The sequence below is a fragment of the Puma concolor genome, chromosome F2 (assembly GCF_028749965.1).
Source record: "Puma concolor isolate L17-30 chromosome F2, mPumCon1.1.hap2, whole genome shotgun sequence".
Lineage (NCBI taxonomy): Eukaryota > Metazoa > Chordata > Mammalia > Carnivora > Felidae > Puma > Puma concolor.
In genome coordinates, this window is record NC_141684.1 from 9,897,167 (window position 1) to 9,914,746 (window position 17,580).

Below are 17,580 nucleotides of genomic sequence, written 5' to 3' on the forward strand. Positions count from 1 at the left end.
TACATGAGATTTGGATACATGGAGAAAGCAATTCTTTTAGATGAGCAACAGAGAGACCTCACATCAGCGTGTGAGTCTGTGTGTCCTCCGAGTACCAGCTGTAAATGTCCCCGAATCGTGCTCATAGATTTTCCCAGATTCACTGGATCAGAGGACTCCAAGCAGGCCATTGGCCCAGCTAACTTTGCAAACCTCTCCAGATGAGAGAGAACTAGACGAACACAACAGGGTTATTTCCAAGTCGTGAAGCTGTTGCTATAGCCCAACAGCCAACCCGGTCACGATCTTGCCTCCTCCTCCCTGCTTTATCTGTCCCCATTCTTTCTCAACCTAGACAGAAGTCCCCGATCACCTGGCCTAGGCTGCCTCGTCACTAGAAGGAAGAGGTTGGAATAGGGGATCCTTAAGCCACTTCAGGTCCTGTATGCTATGAGTCTGTGGCCATGGCAGCAGAATTGGACCCATGTTATTTTGGTGTGATGGACACTGTGAGTTATGGGTCATTTTTAAGAATCTTGAGTACATTATCTTGGACACATTGCCAAACCTCTCTGCCTCAGTTTCCCCATCTATATAATAGTTATGGTGAGAGTACCTACCTCCTAGCACTATTGTGAGAATTCAATGCTTAGAAGAGAGTCTTACCCATGATGAGTACTACATAGGGTTTGCTTTTATTGTTATCACTATTATTTTCCTGATTGGCATCCCCACTTCTAGGTTTCTGTGTCTACATTCTTTTCCACATCGTTCAGGTCTGGTATAGGAGGCACATCAATATAGGTTTGAATCCTAGCCCTGCAATACTTTTCTCCTCCCTCTTACCCTCTGTCCTTCCTTCCTCCCTTCGGTTCTTTAACAGCCCTGCTTCATGTTAGGCCCTGAAGATTCCCAGAAAATTGGAACTCATTGTCTAGTGGGGAGGCAGAGGTTTCAACCAAAGAGGAGCAGTGTAGTGTTGAGGGTGCTGCTATGGGAATGTTACAGACACAAGGATAGAGAGAACAACACAGGAAGAGAGCTCAGAGTTCTACATATAGCAGGAGATCAGGAAAGGATCCACAGAGGCACTTTGCTTTCATCTGTCAAGGGCTAGTGCCTTTTCACCAGGCTAGGAGAGGGATTAAGACCTTAATTTTGTCCCTTCCGTCCTTCATGCTTTCATCCTTCAGGCTAACAAGCATTGGGTCCCTAGGCCTATGATCTTTCCACAGGCCATCTATTTCTATATGAGAAATCCCCAGGAATGCCAACTCTGTAAAGAAGACGGGCATGCAGATGTCCCAAGGAAAATTCACAAAAGGCATAAATAAGTGAGTCTTCATTTCTCTACAGGGAAACTTACTTTGTAGCTAGTCACAAAGTATATGAGTTACTTGGTTCTCCCAGCTCTACTATGAATGGTGTGAGAGCCTAGAGAGATTGCCATTGTCTTCCTCAGTGTTGATGCAATGGAGGCCATGTCACGCCTCAGCCCCTAATGCCACTCCACCTTCATCGTTGTCTAATCCCTAGTTAAGATCTACTATTTAAAGAAACAAAGTTGAGATAGCAACGTTCATCCATGGTCTTTTCTCAGAGAGAAAAAAATAGGACACCAAAGCCTCAAAGGTTTGGCCCATGGATGGTGACAGGTGTTTTTTGTTTGTTTTTTTACCTCTTTGTCTTCTCTGTCTTTCTTGGGACAGACCATGGTGCTAAAGGAGCCTTCTGAAAGCAGGCTGCATAGCTTGTGTAAGGCCCCACCCTTTCCATCTGGAGAGATGGAAAGTGAAAGAATGAAGGAGAGAAGGGGAAAAATTAGGGCTTTAACCCCTGTAGGTGGGATGGGCTGCTCTGTGCTGGTCACTCAGTCTGTGCTCATGGGGCTTTCACAACAAATCACATGAGACTGATTGACCGCTTCTTCCAGAAGACTCTTCTCTTAGCTGCAGTGACTCTACTCCTGGTTTGTTCACCATCCATTCATTCATCACCCATCCATCTATCCTCTTTTTTTAACGTTTATTTCTTTATTTCTTTTGAGAGACAGAGAGAGTGCAGAAGAGGGGCAGAGAGAGAATCCCAAGCAGGCTTCCGGCTGTCAGCACAGAGCCTGACTCGGGGCTCTGCCCCATGATGAGATCATGACCTGAGCTGAAATCAAGAGTCAGACACTCAATCAGCTGAGCCACCCAGACGCCCCCATCTGTCCTCTTTTTCTCCCTTCCATCCAAGTACTAACCAGGCCCAACCCTGCTTAGCTTCTGAGATCAGATGAGATCGGGCACGTTCAGGGTGGTATGGCCGTAGACTCCATCCTCTTTTTCAACGACTATTTTTTAAGACGTTTCTGTGTCCCAGAAACCATTTTAGGGATTGTAGCTTCAGATAGGAAAGGCGAGGTCTGTAAGTGTTTGTTTGACAGGATGCCTTCCTTCCTGACACATCCCAAACTCAACTTTTGTTTTTCTCTTGTTTTTTTTTTTTTTTTTTTTTTAATTGAAATTGTATTAGCTTTTCCAGGACACACATGCCCAACGAAGGTGACATGAGGAGGGTGGGGAATTAAAAACATCCATTGAAAACAACTCCCCATTTTCCGGTCCTCCCGGCCCCTGGCCACCACCATTCTACTTTCTGTCTCTGTGACTTTGACTCCTCTAGAGTCAACAAGCGGGATCATATAGTGTTTATCGTTTTGTCACTTGCTTATTTCACTTTACTTAATATTTTCAAGATGAATTGCAGCATGTGTCCAAATCTCCTTCCTTTTCAAGACTGAATAATATTCCATTATGTGGATATACCACATTTTGTTTATCTCTTCATTCCTTGATGGACTTTTGGGTTGTTTCTACCTCTGGCTATTGTGAATAGCACTGCTGTGAACATGGGTGTTCTTTTTAAATGCAAAACTGAGGGGCGCCTGGGTGGCTTGATCGGTTAAGCATCCGACTCTTAGTTTAGGCTCAGGTCATGATCTCACAGTTTGTGAGTTTGAGCCCCACGTCTAATAGCACAGAGTCTGCTTGGGATTCTGTGTCCCCCTCCACTGCTCATATGCATGTGACCCCCCCACACACACCTCAAAGATAAACAGAATAAACATTTGAAAAAATGCAGAGCCGATATACTCTCCTCAAAACTCTTGATGGCCTTCAAGTGCCCTTAAAATCAAAAAGAAATTTCTATTTTCCATCCTTAATTCTGAATCCTACTTCTAGAATCCCTGCCGATCTGGCCTCTGATCTCATGCCGCTCTGTGCCTCACGATGTTCTGATCATGTGCCTCCCTTCCGCTACACAATCCCAGTGCTCGTGCCCCTTGCACCTGTATGTGATTCTTCTGCCCAGGGAGTGCTCATCCCTTTTCTTTGAGGCCTGGCCTCTTCTCACCCATCAGGTCTCCGCTTCACCATCCGGGCCACCATCATTTTAATCCCAAACTCCAGGGACCAGCTACTTAACTGGTCTTCCCATCCACCCAAAAGGCCTTCTCTGACCACTCCACCTAAGCTGACTTCCTGTTACACTCCATTACTGCCCTCTCTGTTTCCTGGTCAGATTTCTAGCAATGTGTGCATCATTTGCTTATTGTGTGTTTTCCTGACCTCATCATAAGCTCACTGGAGGCCGGAAAGTATGTCTGTTTCAGTTACCACTGTATTCTCAGCAAGTTACCAAGAGCCTAGCACTTACAGGTGTAGACTGCATTCTCATTGAATAAATAAATAACCTTAGCTCTATTTGACAGATGGAAAAAGTAAACCAGTAAGAGCTAACGACTTGACCAAAGTTGAAATATTAACTACAAAGCAAAGGTTTGAACACAGGTCTCTTACTCCAAAGTCCACTCTTTCCACCACACAGTACTCCCTCTCTCAGCTGAGATTGGATGCATTTGATTAACAGAAGGTCAAATGTTGTATTCCTTCATCCGTTCGATATCATGATAATGCTTTCAGTGCTTACAATGTGCAAGGTTCCATGTTAGATGCTGGATAATTGACCAAACTGTGGGTTGCAGACAAATAGCTTACCTTTTAGTTTCTCAGTGTCAATAACGTGGGCATTTTGGGTGGGATAATTCTTCATCATCAGGGGCTGCCCTGTGTGTGTGTAGGATGTCTAGCAGCTTCTCTGGCCTTAACTCGCCTGAAGCCAAGAGCATTCCCCAAGTTATGTCAATCAAACATGACTCCAGATATTGCCAGATGTCCACTGGAGGGCAAAATTGTCCCTGGTTGAGAACCACTGCTTTGGGGAGAGAGTCCCTAGTAAGTCAAAGATTTCACTATGGTGGCCAAGTGCCATGGTTGAGAAAAGCCCATAAAAAGCTATAGTGAATGCGGGGGGGCGCTTGGGTGGTTCAGTCATTTCAGCGCCTGACTCTTGATTTTGGCTCAGGTCATGATCTCGTAGTTTGTGGGTTCAAGCCCCACATCAGGCTATGTGCTGGCAGTGTAGAATCTGCTTGGGATTCTCTCTCTCTCTGCTCCTCCCTAGCTTGTGTGTTCTCTCTCAAAATAAGTAAATAAACTTTAAACAAGGAAGGAAGGGAGGGAGGGAGGGCGGGTGGGTGAATGGATAGGTATTTGGACCAAGAGGGCAAGCCAGCCTTAGGGCTGATGTTTGGGTCAAGTTTCAGAGGAAAAATCTGATTTTTCTTTTATCATTTAGATAAAAGAGGGGATGAAGGTTTTCCTGGGTACAGGCCATGGCATGGGGTAACCTGAGGCAGGAGCCCAGGGCAATGGCTGCTGCCAGGGCAGAGTTTAATCTTTGATTTTACCTTCCTGTCCCCGGTACATCCATTTCCAGTTTATTTATTTTTTTTTTTTTCAACATTTATTTATTTATTGGGACAGAGAGAGACAGAGCATGGACGGGGGAGGGGCAGAGAGAGAGGGAGACACAGAATCGGAAACAGGCTCCAGGCTCTGAGCCATCAGCCCAGAGCCCGACGCGGGGCTCGAACTCACGGACCTCGAGATCGTGACCTGGCTGAAGTCAGACGCTTAACCGACTGCGCCACCCAGGCGCCCCCATTTCCAGTTTAATTCATATTTAAAAATTGTCTGCACTTGATAAATCAGGGGCCCCAGCTATCCAAGAAAACCTGATGTCAGTCCCAAGGGAGGCTTTTCTTGGGAGACCTCTAGGACCCTCCAAGCACAAGGCCTGAATTATGTGCTAGAAATCCATACGGAGAAGGGCAGAGATGGGTTTGAGTTTCAGCAGCGGACTTTGCCTTGCATCTGATTATCCTTTGGGGTCTCGGATCCCAGGCAACGCAATTAAGAAGTAAGCTGATCACCCACTTTGCTGGAGGCAGAATTCTGTAAGCCTCTTGGGTGTGATGGCTGGGAGTAAATCAGAGCTGAGGTTCCTGAATTGTGCCTGATGCCTCTGGGTTCCGAACGCTGTGGGAATCTCTCTCTAGTAAACTGTCCTCTGTGGCCATGGCATGTTAAGTAAACATCGCCAAAGCAACTCAGACTGTGAGAGGTTGCAATGAAGCATTGAAACGTCAAACGGGCAAATCCTAAATCCCTACATAGATAGAACCAAGAGGGTCCTCTCATTAACTTTCTAACACTCAGGCGTTTCTGCTGAGATTTCAAGCCAGGACCCCCTGGCTGCCATTACTTTTGACTTGCTTAGCCGATCTGGAATTAAGCTCCTCATATACTTTATCTCCTGCAGAGGTCAAATTCAGTGATAATGGCGAGTGTGTGAGACTGGCATTAGGAAGCACTGTAAAATAATATATAAACCCCAAGAACTTATCTCAGCTCATTAAACACACACACACACACACACACGATTATTTTGTGGCTCAGGAAATTTTATCCATCCTTTAGCCTTCTATGGCTTCTGAGGGAAGAGAATTATTTACCGAGATAATGGTGACAGCCAACATTTACTGAAGGCTTCTCCAATCCTCATTCCAGAAGTCGGCTAAGCACTTTCCATGCAGCCCCTCACGTAACCCTCACGCGGCCCCTCGCAACGAGGGCCATCGTCACTGTACGTGGGAGGAGCTGGGGCCCGAGACCATGACTTGTGTGTCTCAGGTCACGTGTTTCAGGACCTTTCCACGCGGACTGGAATGGTCCCAAAGACCGTGATTTTCACGGCTACCCTGAACAGGAAGGGCAGGGCGTGGGCTCAAAGATGACCAGTCCGGGTCTTTGCTTTACGGGGACTACACGTTCCGGGGGCTGGGGGGGCCGACGTGGAAACGCATGGTCTGCACACGGTGTGTTAGACACAGTGTTAGACACACAGTGTGTCGTTGGACCACGTGGGGAGTACCTGATTTCCAAGGGAAGACGGGTGATGCTCAGGCCGTTCTAAAAGTAGCCGGCAACGAGGGACTCCCAGGAGGCAGGGCTCATAGCAGCTGGAGGACGTGGGCGCACCTAGGCATGCTGTGGGGACTCAGGGCCGGGCAGGAGGCTCGGTGCAGATGGGAGGACGGATCTGCTTGGCGGGATAGTGAGACACGGTCAGTAGGCAGCAGACAAGGAGAAGCAGACCTGAGAAGAGACTGTCCTGACGTCCCCCTTTTCCTGAGCTCCTGGGTTGGAAAGCCTTCTGTCTGTTCAGCCAACTTTCTGTCTCATCCAGTATTTTTAGCCCACAGGCCCTGTCCTATCAGTCATTCATCTAGAACTGGTCTGGAGAGCCACTCCGAAAATTTTGTCTTTGACTCAGGGAGGATAAAGCCATCTGTGTCCTAGAGTTCCCCTGAATCTACCCCGGTCAGACTATTAAGGTAACAACGCTGGGTGAGAGAGAACCATCCAGAGGGGGCCGTACCGCCCATCCGTATGCTCATCTGTGTGTTTGTTAACCAAACGCATCTTCGTGCCTTCTCTACGCCAGGCTGGAGGCAGGAAGCATTATGGATGTTACCACGTGTAATGCTCCCCAGGCCTCTACGCAGCAGGTGTTGTTAGGCCCGCTTACCATTGAGGACCTGGTGCCCAGAGAGTGCGGGGCACCTGCTGGGCAGGGGGAGTGTCCCACCCTCCTCCGCGGCCCCCGCGCCCTTGACCTCTCCCACTGCATCAAGCCGCAGAGACACCAGCAGCTCCTGGCAGGAAGCACGGGGCTGTCATAACCCGACTCCTTAGAAATACTAAATCAGCTCAGGCCAATGCAGAGCCTTCTTCAAAAACCCATATTCACTCACTCACCATGTATGCCACAAGTACACGGTGCACCTACTGTGTGCCAAGCCCTGTGTAGGGTAATGAGGGGAAGCCACCGAGTGGAGTGTATTGATGTGCGAAAACTTGTAGGATGGCTTTTCTCTGGTAGGTGTCCTGCAAAGAAGGCCTTTGTCCTCATGCCCGCTAGGGTGAGGGGTGGAGGTAGAGAAATAGAGTGAAGAAATTAATACTTACAGGTCACCTACTGCGTGCCAAGCTCTGTGCCACATCCTTGACAAACATCGTCTCATAGCAACCGGGGGAAGCAGGGAGTGGTCGTCCCCATTTTATTTTTTTTTTTAATTTTTTTTATTTTTATTTATTTTTTTTTTTTAATTTTTTTTTTTCAACGTTTATTTATTTTTGGGACAGAGAGAGACAGAGCATGAACGGGGGAGGGGCAGAGAGAGAGGGAGACACAGAATCGGAAACAGGCTCCAGGCTCCGAGCCATCAGCCCAGAGCCTGACGCGGGGCTCGAACTCCCGGACCGCGAGATCGTGACCTGGCTGAAGTCGGATGCTCAACCGACTGTGCCACCCAGGCGCCCCTTGTCCCCATTTTAAAGATGAGGTAACTGGGGCACCTGGGAGGCTCAGTCGGTTAAGCGTCTGACTCTTGGTTTCAACTCAGGTCATGATCTCAGGGTTCGTGAGTTCAAGCCCCGCGTCTGGCTCTGTGCTGACAGCACAGAATCCTGCAAGGGATTCTCTCTTTGTCTCTCCCTTTCTCTCTCTGCCCCTCCACAGCTTGTGTGCATGTTCTCTCTCTCAAAATAAATAAATACACTTAAAAAAATAATAAAGATGAGGTAACTGAGGCTCAGAAAGGGCACGGGTTTGCCCAAGGTCACCTGGATGGCAAGGGGTGAAGTTGGATGCAAGTCAGGCACTGCTGGCTTTTGCACAAGGGCTTTTTATGTTGGACTTATTAATCACTTGCTTGGTCGGTTGGAACCAAGAACACTTTGGGCAGTATGAGGAAGTCCAGGGACCCCTTGTCAGAATACCCATCTTGAATTCATAAATAAATGAAATGCATACGGTTACAAAAGACACTGATTATACTGACAACTGTCAAAATACATGCACATCCGAGATGCAGTCGTGTCTGTGTTTCTCGGTGATGGATTTAATGATGAGACCTGGGGCCGCTTGAATACCGACATAATTCTGAAACACTATGAGCACAGCAGTCCCTGGAGAGAACCGGATAGCAAATGCTCTGTGATTTCTGTTGTGGAAGACACAGGTTGAGACCGGGGCACTGAGGATAGTACTGGGGTTTATTGCCTACATTCGTAATTGAAAGATATGCTGATTTCAGTGAGTAAAGATACGGTGTTTTCCCCCATCCAAGCTTAGGGACCGCTTCGCCTCCCAAGTCCCATCCTTGGGGGGCGTCTGTGGCCACCGGGTTAGGGTGCCTGCTTCCTGTAATTCGTGTCGTTTATACTGTTCAAGGAACATTTGAAAGGCTTTTTCTGTGAAAGTTGCTACCTGGGCACCATGAGGTGGAGGAAGTTATGGAGGCAGAGATGACGGGACAGGGGAAGGCATGAGGCTCGGGTACCCGCTGCTGGGAGCCAGGCATTTGATGTCCCGTATGTCATTTGAGCTCCACCTAAGCATAGGAGGAAAGGGAAGTGCAGAGAGGTTAAGAAACGTGCCCAAGGTGTCATGGCTTATAAATTGCCAAGCCCTGTGCCACCCCGAGCTGCTAAGGCAGATCGAGCCCTGAGGGCACGCCTCCCCCATCACACGTGGAGGTCAATGTGTGAGTCTTTATGGAGAGGGCCGGGTGATTACGAAAGCCTGCACTCAAGGAGGAAAATTGTTCACTTTTGCTTATTTTGTAGCCAAAAGCTGGGTCTCTTGGATCGGGTTCGCCTTTCTAATCCTCGTGGTAGCAATACTAAAGGAAAGCTATTTACCCCTCTGAATGTAGATGCCATAGAAGAAAGTCCTCCTAAAGAACCAAAGCCTGTTGGCTTAAACAATAAAGAACGCTTCCGCACCGCCTTCCGCATGAAAGCCTACGCTTTCTGGCAGAGCTCTGAAGGTGAGGCCTGTCTTCTCCCTCACTCTGTCTCCTCCACTTCTCCCTTTGCCATGCCCGCCCCTCCCTCACCTCCCTCCCTCCCCGGTTGAATACTGTCCAGTCTGCAGAGTAGCCCGTCTCCACCCTTCCTGAACCAACTTCTTGCTTTATCCCATTCATGTCCGCTGGGCTGGGGGCGCCTGTAATACATCCCCACACTTCAGGGAGCAGGGGGGTCCCAAGGTAGCTATTCTCTGTGCCAGGATCCCCACATTCGTCTGCACAGACCCCTCCAGGGAGCCTTGGGGCTTACTGCCATAGTTTCAAAGCGTAGCCACATTGAGGTGCATTGCCATGGAGGTCAATTTGAAGGACATAGGGGGCCAGGTGCAGAGTGATCTGGAGACCCAGGGGCCTCAGCACCCCAAGGGGTGGGAAGAGGTAATAGAAACGAGCCCAGTAGGCGGCAGTGGGAACAATACCTTGGTGTGTCCCTTGTGCTTATGACAAGGGAGGATAAGCAGTGCTCAGAAAGTGACCCCACAAGGTCTCAAGGGTAGTGACTGAATCTGGACTCAGGTGTGTCTGATCGTAACCCCCATGAGGATGCCCTCTACTGCTTCTGAGAAGTCACTCAGGGCCACAGAACTCACGTCACTGCCTTCCTGGCCTTCTCCCCAGTCAACAGTCCTGAACGCGGGCATCTCTGACTCCTGTCTGGGGCATAGGAGATGCCACGAAGGCCTGAATGGCATCACAACTGGAGAACACCACGTGGTTTCACAAAGTGGGGGCAGGGACTCTGGTGGTTGAGCTTAGAAGGCTCTGACTGAATGGGGTCCCCAAGCCTTTCTAAGCGCCGTGGCCTGCTGGTTGATATGTGTGTCTCCCTCCCAGATGCTGGGACAGGTGATCCCATGGCAGAAGACAGGGCCTACGGGAATGACTTCCTCATCGAAGAGATGATCCCCACCCTGAAGGCCGCCATCCGAGCCGTCAGGTGAGGCCCCTTCCTCCCCACAGTGGGCCTCCCCAGGCCCCAGTTCAATTCCCACAGGATACTGGCTTTGGGAAGGTGTGTGGGAACTTGAGTAACTCCTGAATCAGGTCCAAGAGTATGTCAGTACTCCAAGGGAGATGCTGCTGGAAGAAAAATGATCTCTACAGCAGCAAGGCATCCTGGGTAACTCTTGCTCAGGCTCCTGACGGTATTTCTAATTGTCATGCTTTTTGTCTGGCTTTGGCCAGGTCTAGGAGAGGGGGAAGGGCATGTTGACATGGAGTTTTCTTCCTTTATAGGCCTCTTACCCAAAATAGCTTTTCTTATCTGTCTTCATTAATATTTTCAACAAAATAGTCAGTTATAGGATTTGTGTGTGTGTGTGTGTGTATCAGACAAGACTATAATCTACCCTGGCCAGTTTTTGTTTTGCTTCAGAATTCCAGAAGAAAATTTTTAAAAAAAATGCTTACTTACGGAAAACTTTGAACAGCATATGGGCTTACAAACAGTCTACAATGGTGGCTGTGAATTCTAGAAACTAAGTTGGATTCTCCAAGAATTAGTTGGGAAATTTTCAGCCAGAGTCCTAGCCCAGTAGATCAGGGAAGCACAATAGTGTCACAATATGTGAACCTCGGCAAAGCCATTGACCTCTCATCTCATGACACCCCATGTGCAATGTGACAGAAATACAACTGGACAAAAGCACAGCTACCTAGATTCATAACTGGTTGAATGATCTTATTCAAAGAAAACCAGTGAATGAATCTGTGTCAACCAGGAGAGAGCTCTCTGCTGGGATGGTCCACGGTCTGGCTTCTACCCTGTTCTTTTTAGAATTTTTATCGATGCCTTAGTTCAGGCATTGGCCAACTTTTTCTGTAAAGAGGAAGATAGTGGGGTGCCTGGCTGGCTCAGTCAGTTGAGTGTCCGACTTCAGCTCAGGTCATGATCTCACGGTTCGCGGGTTCGAGCCCCGCGTCGGGCTCTGTGCTGACGGCTCAGGGCTTGGAGCCTGCTTTGGATTCTGTGTCTCCCTCTCTCCTTGCCCCTCTGACGCTCTCTCTCTCTCTCTCAAAAATAAATAAACATTAATGTTTTTTTTTTAAAAAGAGGAAGATAGTTAAATACTTTAGACTTTGTGGGTCACAGGTCTGACCCTGTTGCAAGTACTCAGCTCTGACTTTGTAACACAGATGCAGCCATTTACCGTACATATGTGAATGGAGGTGGCTGTGTCCCAACATAACGTTACTTTCAAACGCAGGCAGTAGGGCAGATTTGGCCTTCGAGCCATCCCCTGCTGACCGAGCTGTGTAAAGGGCAGGCTTATCAAATGACACCCAGTTGGAAAGGACGGCACGTACACTGGATGGCAGAATCAATACGCCAAAATAGTGTTGAGAGGCTGCCGTGGACTATAACAAACAAGGAACTCTGAAGGCCCTGCGGAAAGAGATCTGCACAAGTAGGGGGAGCAGGGGCCTGGGGTAGGCCGCGTTTCCCAGCCCCGGCCTACAATTAGGGGTGCTAACGGACGCCGTGCTCGGTGGGGGTTGACCCCGTGATGGGGTTTTCAAGGAACATTAGCCATCTGGGGTGCCTTTATTGGTCCCCAGGATTATAGAGATGAGGGTTTGGCATCTATGAGTTTCAGGTGCCCCACTTTACTGAGAAAACCTGAGAACAGAAGCTAGTTCCTCTTTTCTAGGTGCTCACAAGCCAAATAATTAAAGAGGCTGTTGAGGAAGAAATTTGTCAGCTGTCCTCAAATAGAAGGCAGTGTGTCACAGTGATTAAGAGCATGACACTTGTCAGCATACAAACCTCGGTTTGAGAGCAGCTCTGACATTATTAGCCAGATGGCCCTGGGAGGATGCTGGAGCTCTCTGGACCACAGCCGCCCCATCTACGAGTTGATCTATTCGCAGATGGTTCGTAACATACTTAGCTCAGTGTCTGCCCTATAGTGCGTGCCCAGTAAATGTTAGCTCTTATTGTTACTGTGATTTTATTGTTATTCAGATGACTGAAGGGAGGTAATCATGAAGACCAGAGGCACTAGTCAGCCTCATTCTGGGTGGTTTGAAGGGAACCGGGACCATGAGTTGGAACTTCCCACCATCAAGTCATTTTCTCTTTGGTTCTTTTCTCTCCTTGCCCCTGAGTTTGTTAGACTTGAATTATAGTTTCCTTCTGTCTCTACTCATGAAGCACAAATGTCTCTACCTCACCTTGCAGAATTCTACAATTCCGTCTCTATAAAAAAAAATTCAAGGAGACTTTGAGGCCTTACGACGTGAAGGATGTGATTGAGCAGTATTCTGCAGGACATCTCGACATGCTTTCCAGGATCAAGTACCTTCAGACAAGGTAAGACAGTGGCATCTGGAGGAATGATGCTCTCTTGACCACTAAAGAGTCAAAGCCAGATGAGCCTAGACCTTAGGGTGAAAGGCCCTCAGAAATGATCCAGAATGCCGGGGAGAAAGTTTAAGAACAAAAACATTCATCAAGCGCTGTGTACGTCAAGGCCGACAAGCACCAAACAGGCCGTGAAGAAGCTCTGTGACATTGACCTTGGCCAAGGTCAACACCCCAATCGGTCCTGTTGGAGAGAAGGCATATGTCTGGCTAGCCCCCGACTATTATACTTTGGATGTTGCCAACAAGATTGAGATGATATCAATTTGCCCAATTCTAAATACAAATTTTTCACTATATTGAAAATGTTTGAGTGTTATTTCTAATAGTGAAAATATGGAAACACATCAATGCCCAAATAATAATTGCCACCATTTTTGTTGAGCACCTACACCTATGTGCCTAATCCTTTGTAACCTCATAAGGTATTGCATTGTGGGTGTCCTTTTACTGATGACAGAACCAAAGCTCAAAGGGCAATGGAGTTACCCAAGATTAATCAGTGGCAGAGCTGGAAGTCACACGAGATCCAACTGGCTACACAACTCCTGTTCTGTCTGACACACCACACTCCACTTCCCCAATTATATAAGTACCAATTAAGAAAAAAATGGTGTCTGCTCTCATTAAAAAGTTATGCAACCATCAAATGACATTTAGAAAATGTATAGGACGAGATTAAAAACTTATGTCCTCTTTGAGTATATATATGCACAATACGATTACGAATAATAGTCGGACATATATACATATGCTTAAGTATATACAAATGGTAATGTTGATATATATTCTCTGCATCGATCTTATGACACTAATAATATATACATACAATATGATTACAAAAACACATGCACATACATTTACTCAGAAATATATACATGTACTCCCAATAGGGAACGTACAGAAAAGGACTACGTCTTCCACCAAAGGATTACAGTGGCTGTACCGAGAGAAAGAGTCCATATGTGATTTTTTTTCCGGTTTTGAAATTTATCAAATCTTTAATGAATTGTAAAAATATTCTTTTAATAAGAAAAACCATTTTATTTGTGTGTGTTTCCTAATGCTATTTAACGTAGATGTTACAGTAACAATAATATGTTAATATTTTTTACAACTTCAGTCAATATTCATGTACATTGTTTATTTTATTTTATTTTATTTTAATTTTTTAATTTTATTTAAATCCAAGTTAGTTAAAATATAGTGTAATAATGATTTCAGGATAGAATTTAGTGAAAACCGTTTTAAAAAACTGAAGGACAATATGATGTCAAGACATAGAACTGACATCATGAAACCAAAGCCCTGTGGGAGGCTCGCTCCCTGGCTTTTGTAAGATTTCCAGTGGACACAAGTCCAGTCCTGCTGGCACCTTGGGTTTCTCATCTGAATAATGTTTCTCTGCCGTAGTGTCCTGCAGAATTAACAGGACCATCAGATTGAATGAGTTGGAAGTTAACGATGATGTTGGGTTGGAGGAACGCTTATCTGTGACCTTGCTTAATCCATACCTGGGACGTTGACCGTGACTTCCTAGCATAGTGGCGGGCACACAGTCAGTGCTCAATGCCTGCTTCACGAATAGATTTGCGAATGAGTTCTGAGCCTAACATGCTGCTATTTCTGCAAATATGGCTCCCTGAGAGATGGAGGGAGCCTGACGTCTAGGACAACACCAGATCAAAATACTGGCCCGTCTTTTTATTTTCTTTTAATGTTTATTTATTTTTGAGAGAGAGAGAGAGAGAGAGCGAGCATGGGAGGGGTAAAGAGAGAGGGAAACAGAGGATTCGAAACAGGCTCTGAGCTGTCAGCAGAGAGCCCAGTGTAGGGCTCGAACTCAAGGACCATGGGATCATGACCTGAGCCAAAGTGGGTCGCTTAACCGACTGAGCCACCCAGGAGCCCCAGAAATATCAGCCCATCTTAACGCACGCAGTGTAGACCTTCACACTGCTGTTGCTTTCAGTATTTATTAGGCACAAGTATTCCAAAGAGTCATGGCTGGAGGTTGACCACCTGGGTAGCCAACTGCATATCCCCAGCCGTGCTGATATGTGACCAGAGAGAAAAGAAGGGCGATTGAGTACATGGTGGTGTCAGCGGAGGAGGGCGTGGCCTTTGTGGTCCTGGGCCTGTGATGAGCCTTCGAGGTCGCTCCCACACCCGTCCCAGTCCCACAGGGCAGTGGGGGCATTTGTCTCCATTTGTGTTCAGAGTGAAATGGATAGGGAGCCGGTGCCTCACGCAGAAATGGAAGTGAGGTGCAGGGCGGGTGTGAATCTGTCCCTCCAATGGCCAGGAAGCCTGCAGGACAGCAGAGAGATGTGCACGGCTGAACACGAAGCCTAGGGTTTGTCAAGAAAACTCGCTAGTCAGATGTTTGAGGAAAGAATGAAAGACCTGGAAGACCAGGCAGGCTTGTAGCACACGTTTCCTACAGGAGCTAACAGGATGTGACCCTCACCCTCTCTCTGTGGTCGAGCTGCCTGTCTCCCCTGGGATGGGGAGATACCCTCATATCGCTGGACCAAATAATAATAATAATAGCAATAATATACGGAAATTAAAAATTCTCTCTCTCCTTCGCTCCCGCTTTCTCCCTCTTCCCCTACCCCCCCTTTCCTTTCTCTTGTATATTTCAAACCTTGCCTGACTAAAGAGAGAATAGAAGCAGTTGTTCTCCTGTCTTTGCCTCTAATGCTCTTTGTAATGTAATCCCCTCCTTGTGTGTCTCTTCCAGAATAGACATGATTTTCACCCCTGGACCTCCGTCTACCCCAAAACACAAGAAGTCTCAGAGAGGGGCAGCGTTCACCTACCCATCCCAGCAATCTCCCAGGTGGGGCGCGGAGACGTGGACTGACCAGCGGCGTGGCCCATCCCCGTCCCCAAATCTCAGCTCGCTCCCTTCATGGTTGGGTGGGGTGGCCATTCCCCTCAGGCAAGTGAAGAAAAGAGCTTGAAGCCTCTTCTGTCCGGCTTGTGGCCATTTGTGAGGTTTCTGTAACAAAAGACTGCCCGCCCCTCTTCCCAGACCATGTGGGGGACACTCCCTTCCACAGCTAATGAAAATGAACATGATAATGTCTGTGTTATAAAATAATATGAGGCCTGTGAGTTTATCGGAATGGAAAGAATAGCTCATGTGGGCAGAGTTGAGGTGTTCTTGCTCCGGTCGGCCTTTGGCTTTGCCTACATAGTCGGCCCTGTGTTGACCGATCCCAGTCCCAGAGAAGGAAATCAGATGTGCGGCCTCTCGCCACATCATCGCGGGCAGAGCGTGTCCATCAGCAGGGAAGTTCTGCTCGTCCCACACAAAGTGTTTGGAAATGTTCCTTGCACAGGTCCCGAGGAACCGGGAGCAGTCCCGTCGGAAGGCCAACGCCCGAATGTACACCTTCTTTACTCCCAGAGGGCTTCAAAGCAGGGAACATAAATGAGTGAAGGGAGTCAGGCTTAAGAGCTCACACACACCTTATATCAACCAGGCTCCTTATTAGAAACGCAGCAAGAGCGTAAGAGTGATGATGGAAGGCATCTGACCTTCAGCCTCAGTCCTGGGGATAGAATAAGGGAGTGTGGGCCCTGACGACCTGGAGGGCACTTGCCGTCACCAAAGGAGGTCATTGTCACTCCGATCTGCTGTGCTAATGTCAGGAATCAATATCCTCTGTTTCCAGATAGTCTAATTTATCAGGAAGAGCCCACTATCCAGATGTCACGTGACCTTTCTTATTTTTGAAATGGCTGAAATGTCTTAAAACTTTTTGAGCCAAGGAAAGCACTAGTGGGCTAGAATTAGCACGTGGGCCCCGAGTTTCTGATGTCTGCTTTAATTTAAGACCGCTCAGCCGGAGACAGGCCAGGGACGTAGCAGGAGTGAGTAGCCTATGAGAGAGAAAAACAGCTACCTACAAAGTGCCTGATGCAACGGTTTTGAGCAACAGCCGGGCTCCCTGAAGATTCTCTTCTGCATAGATCATAACCCACACCGGCATGGAGCCCACGCGAGGCACATCTCAACCCCTTCTCCGCCAGCATCCGTTTGTGCATCGTTCTCCAGATGCAGCATTTGTAACAGAGGAGATATTGATACCCACTGTATAGGATTTCAGAGAGTGAACAACCCCACCCCACCCACCCTACCCCACACCCCTTGGAGTAGAAGCTCTCCGCCATAGTCCAACGCTAAAAGCCAAAGAAAGGACTATAATTTAAAGGCACTGAACCCTCAAGGCTCAGTTAGCTGATATATTAACTTTGACCCAAAGCCTCCTAAGACAGCTTCGTATTTGGCTTCAGATAATTGCTGCAGAGAAAGTAAGACACCAGTGCTACAGGCAGGAAAATGCTAGCCTTTCTTGACTCACATCTGCCTCCAGAGTTGAGCGGGCCTCTTCCAGACTGCATCAGCATGAGCATGGGAACGATAGCTCCAGGGACCATGGTCCGCTCTGCTGAGACAGCCTGGCAAAGCAAAGACAGATGCAACAATCTCACAGACTCGTTGGCTCTTTCCTAGGAACGAACCGTACGTAGCCAGAACATCCACATCAGAAATCGAAGACCAAAGCATGATGGGGAAGTTTGTGAAAGTTGAAAGACAGGTAGGTCTTTCCTTTTCCTTACCAAAAAAAAAAAGCATATAAAATTTATTTTCAAATGTCATTTTTTTCTGCCATCGGGAGATACGATGGTTGAGTATCTGGATATCTACCATTGAGAAGAAGGATGTGGAAATTAAATCGCGATTTGGCACTTACTGGCTCGGTGTCACAGGCAAGTTCATTGTGCCGAGCCTCAGTTTCCTCACCTGTAAAATGGGGATTCTAACACCTCATAAGGTTGCTATGAGGATTGAATGAGTTGGTACACGCGGATTACGTAGACGAGTGGCCGACGTATG

General features: G+C 47.5%; 1 protein-coding gene across 1 annotated transcript in view; it reads left to right on the forward strand.

The window, feature by feature from the left end:
* KCNQ3 (potassium voltage-gated channel subfamily Q member 3) overlaps positions 1-17,580 on the forward strand; it is a 318,490-nt gene that overhangs the window by 290,553 nt on the left and 10,357 nt on the right. The window contains exons 10-14 of the mRNA XM_086695755.1: positions 9,060-9,262; positions 10,139-10,241; positions 12,486-12,617; positions 15,415-15,513; positions 17,197-17,281. Coding sequence (XP_086551881.1) covers positions 9,060-9,262; positions 10,139-10,241; positions 12,486-12,617; positions 15,415-15,513; positions 17,197-17,281 — 622 coding nt within the window. The remainder of the gene's footprint in view (positions 1-9,059; positions 9,263-10,138; positions 10,242-12,485; positions 12,618-15,414; positions 15,514-17,196; positions 17,282-17,580) is intronic.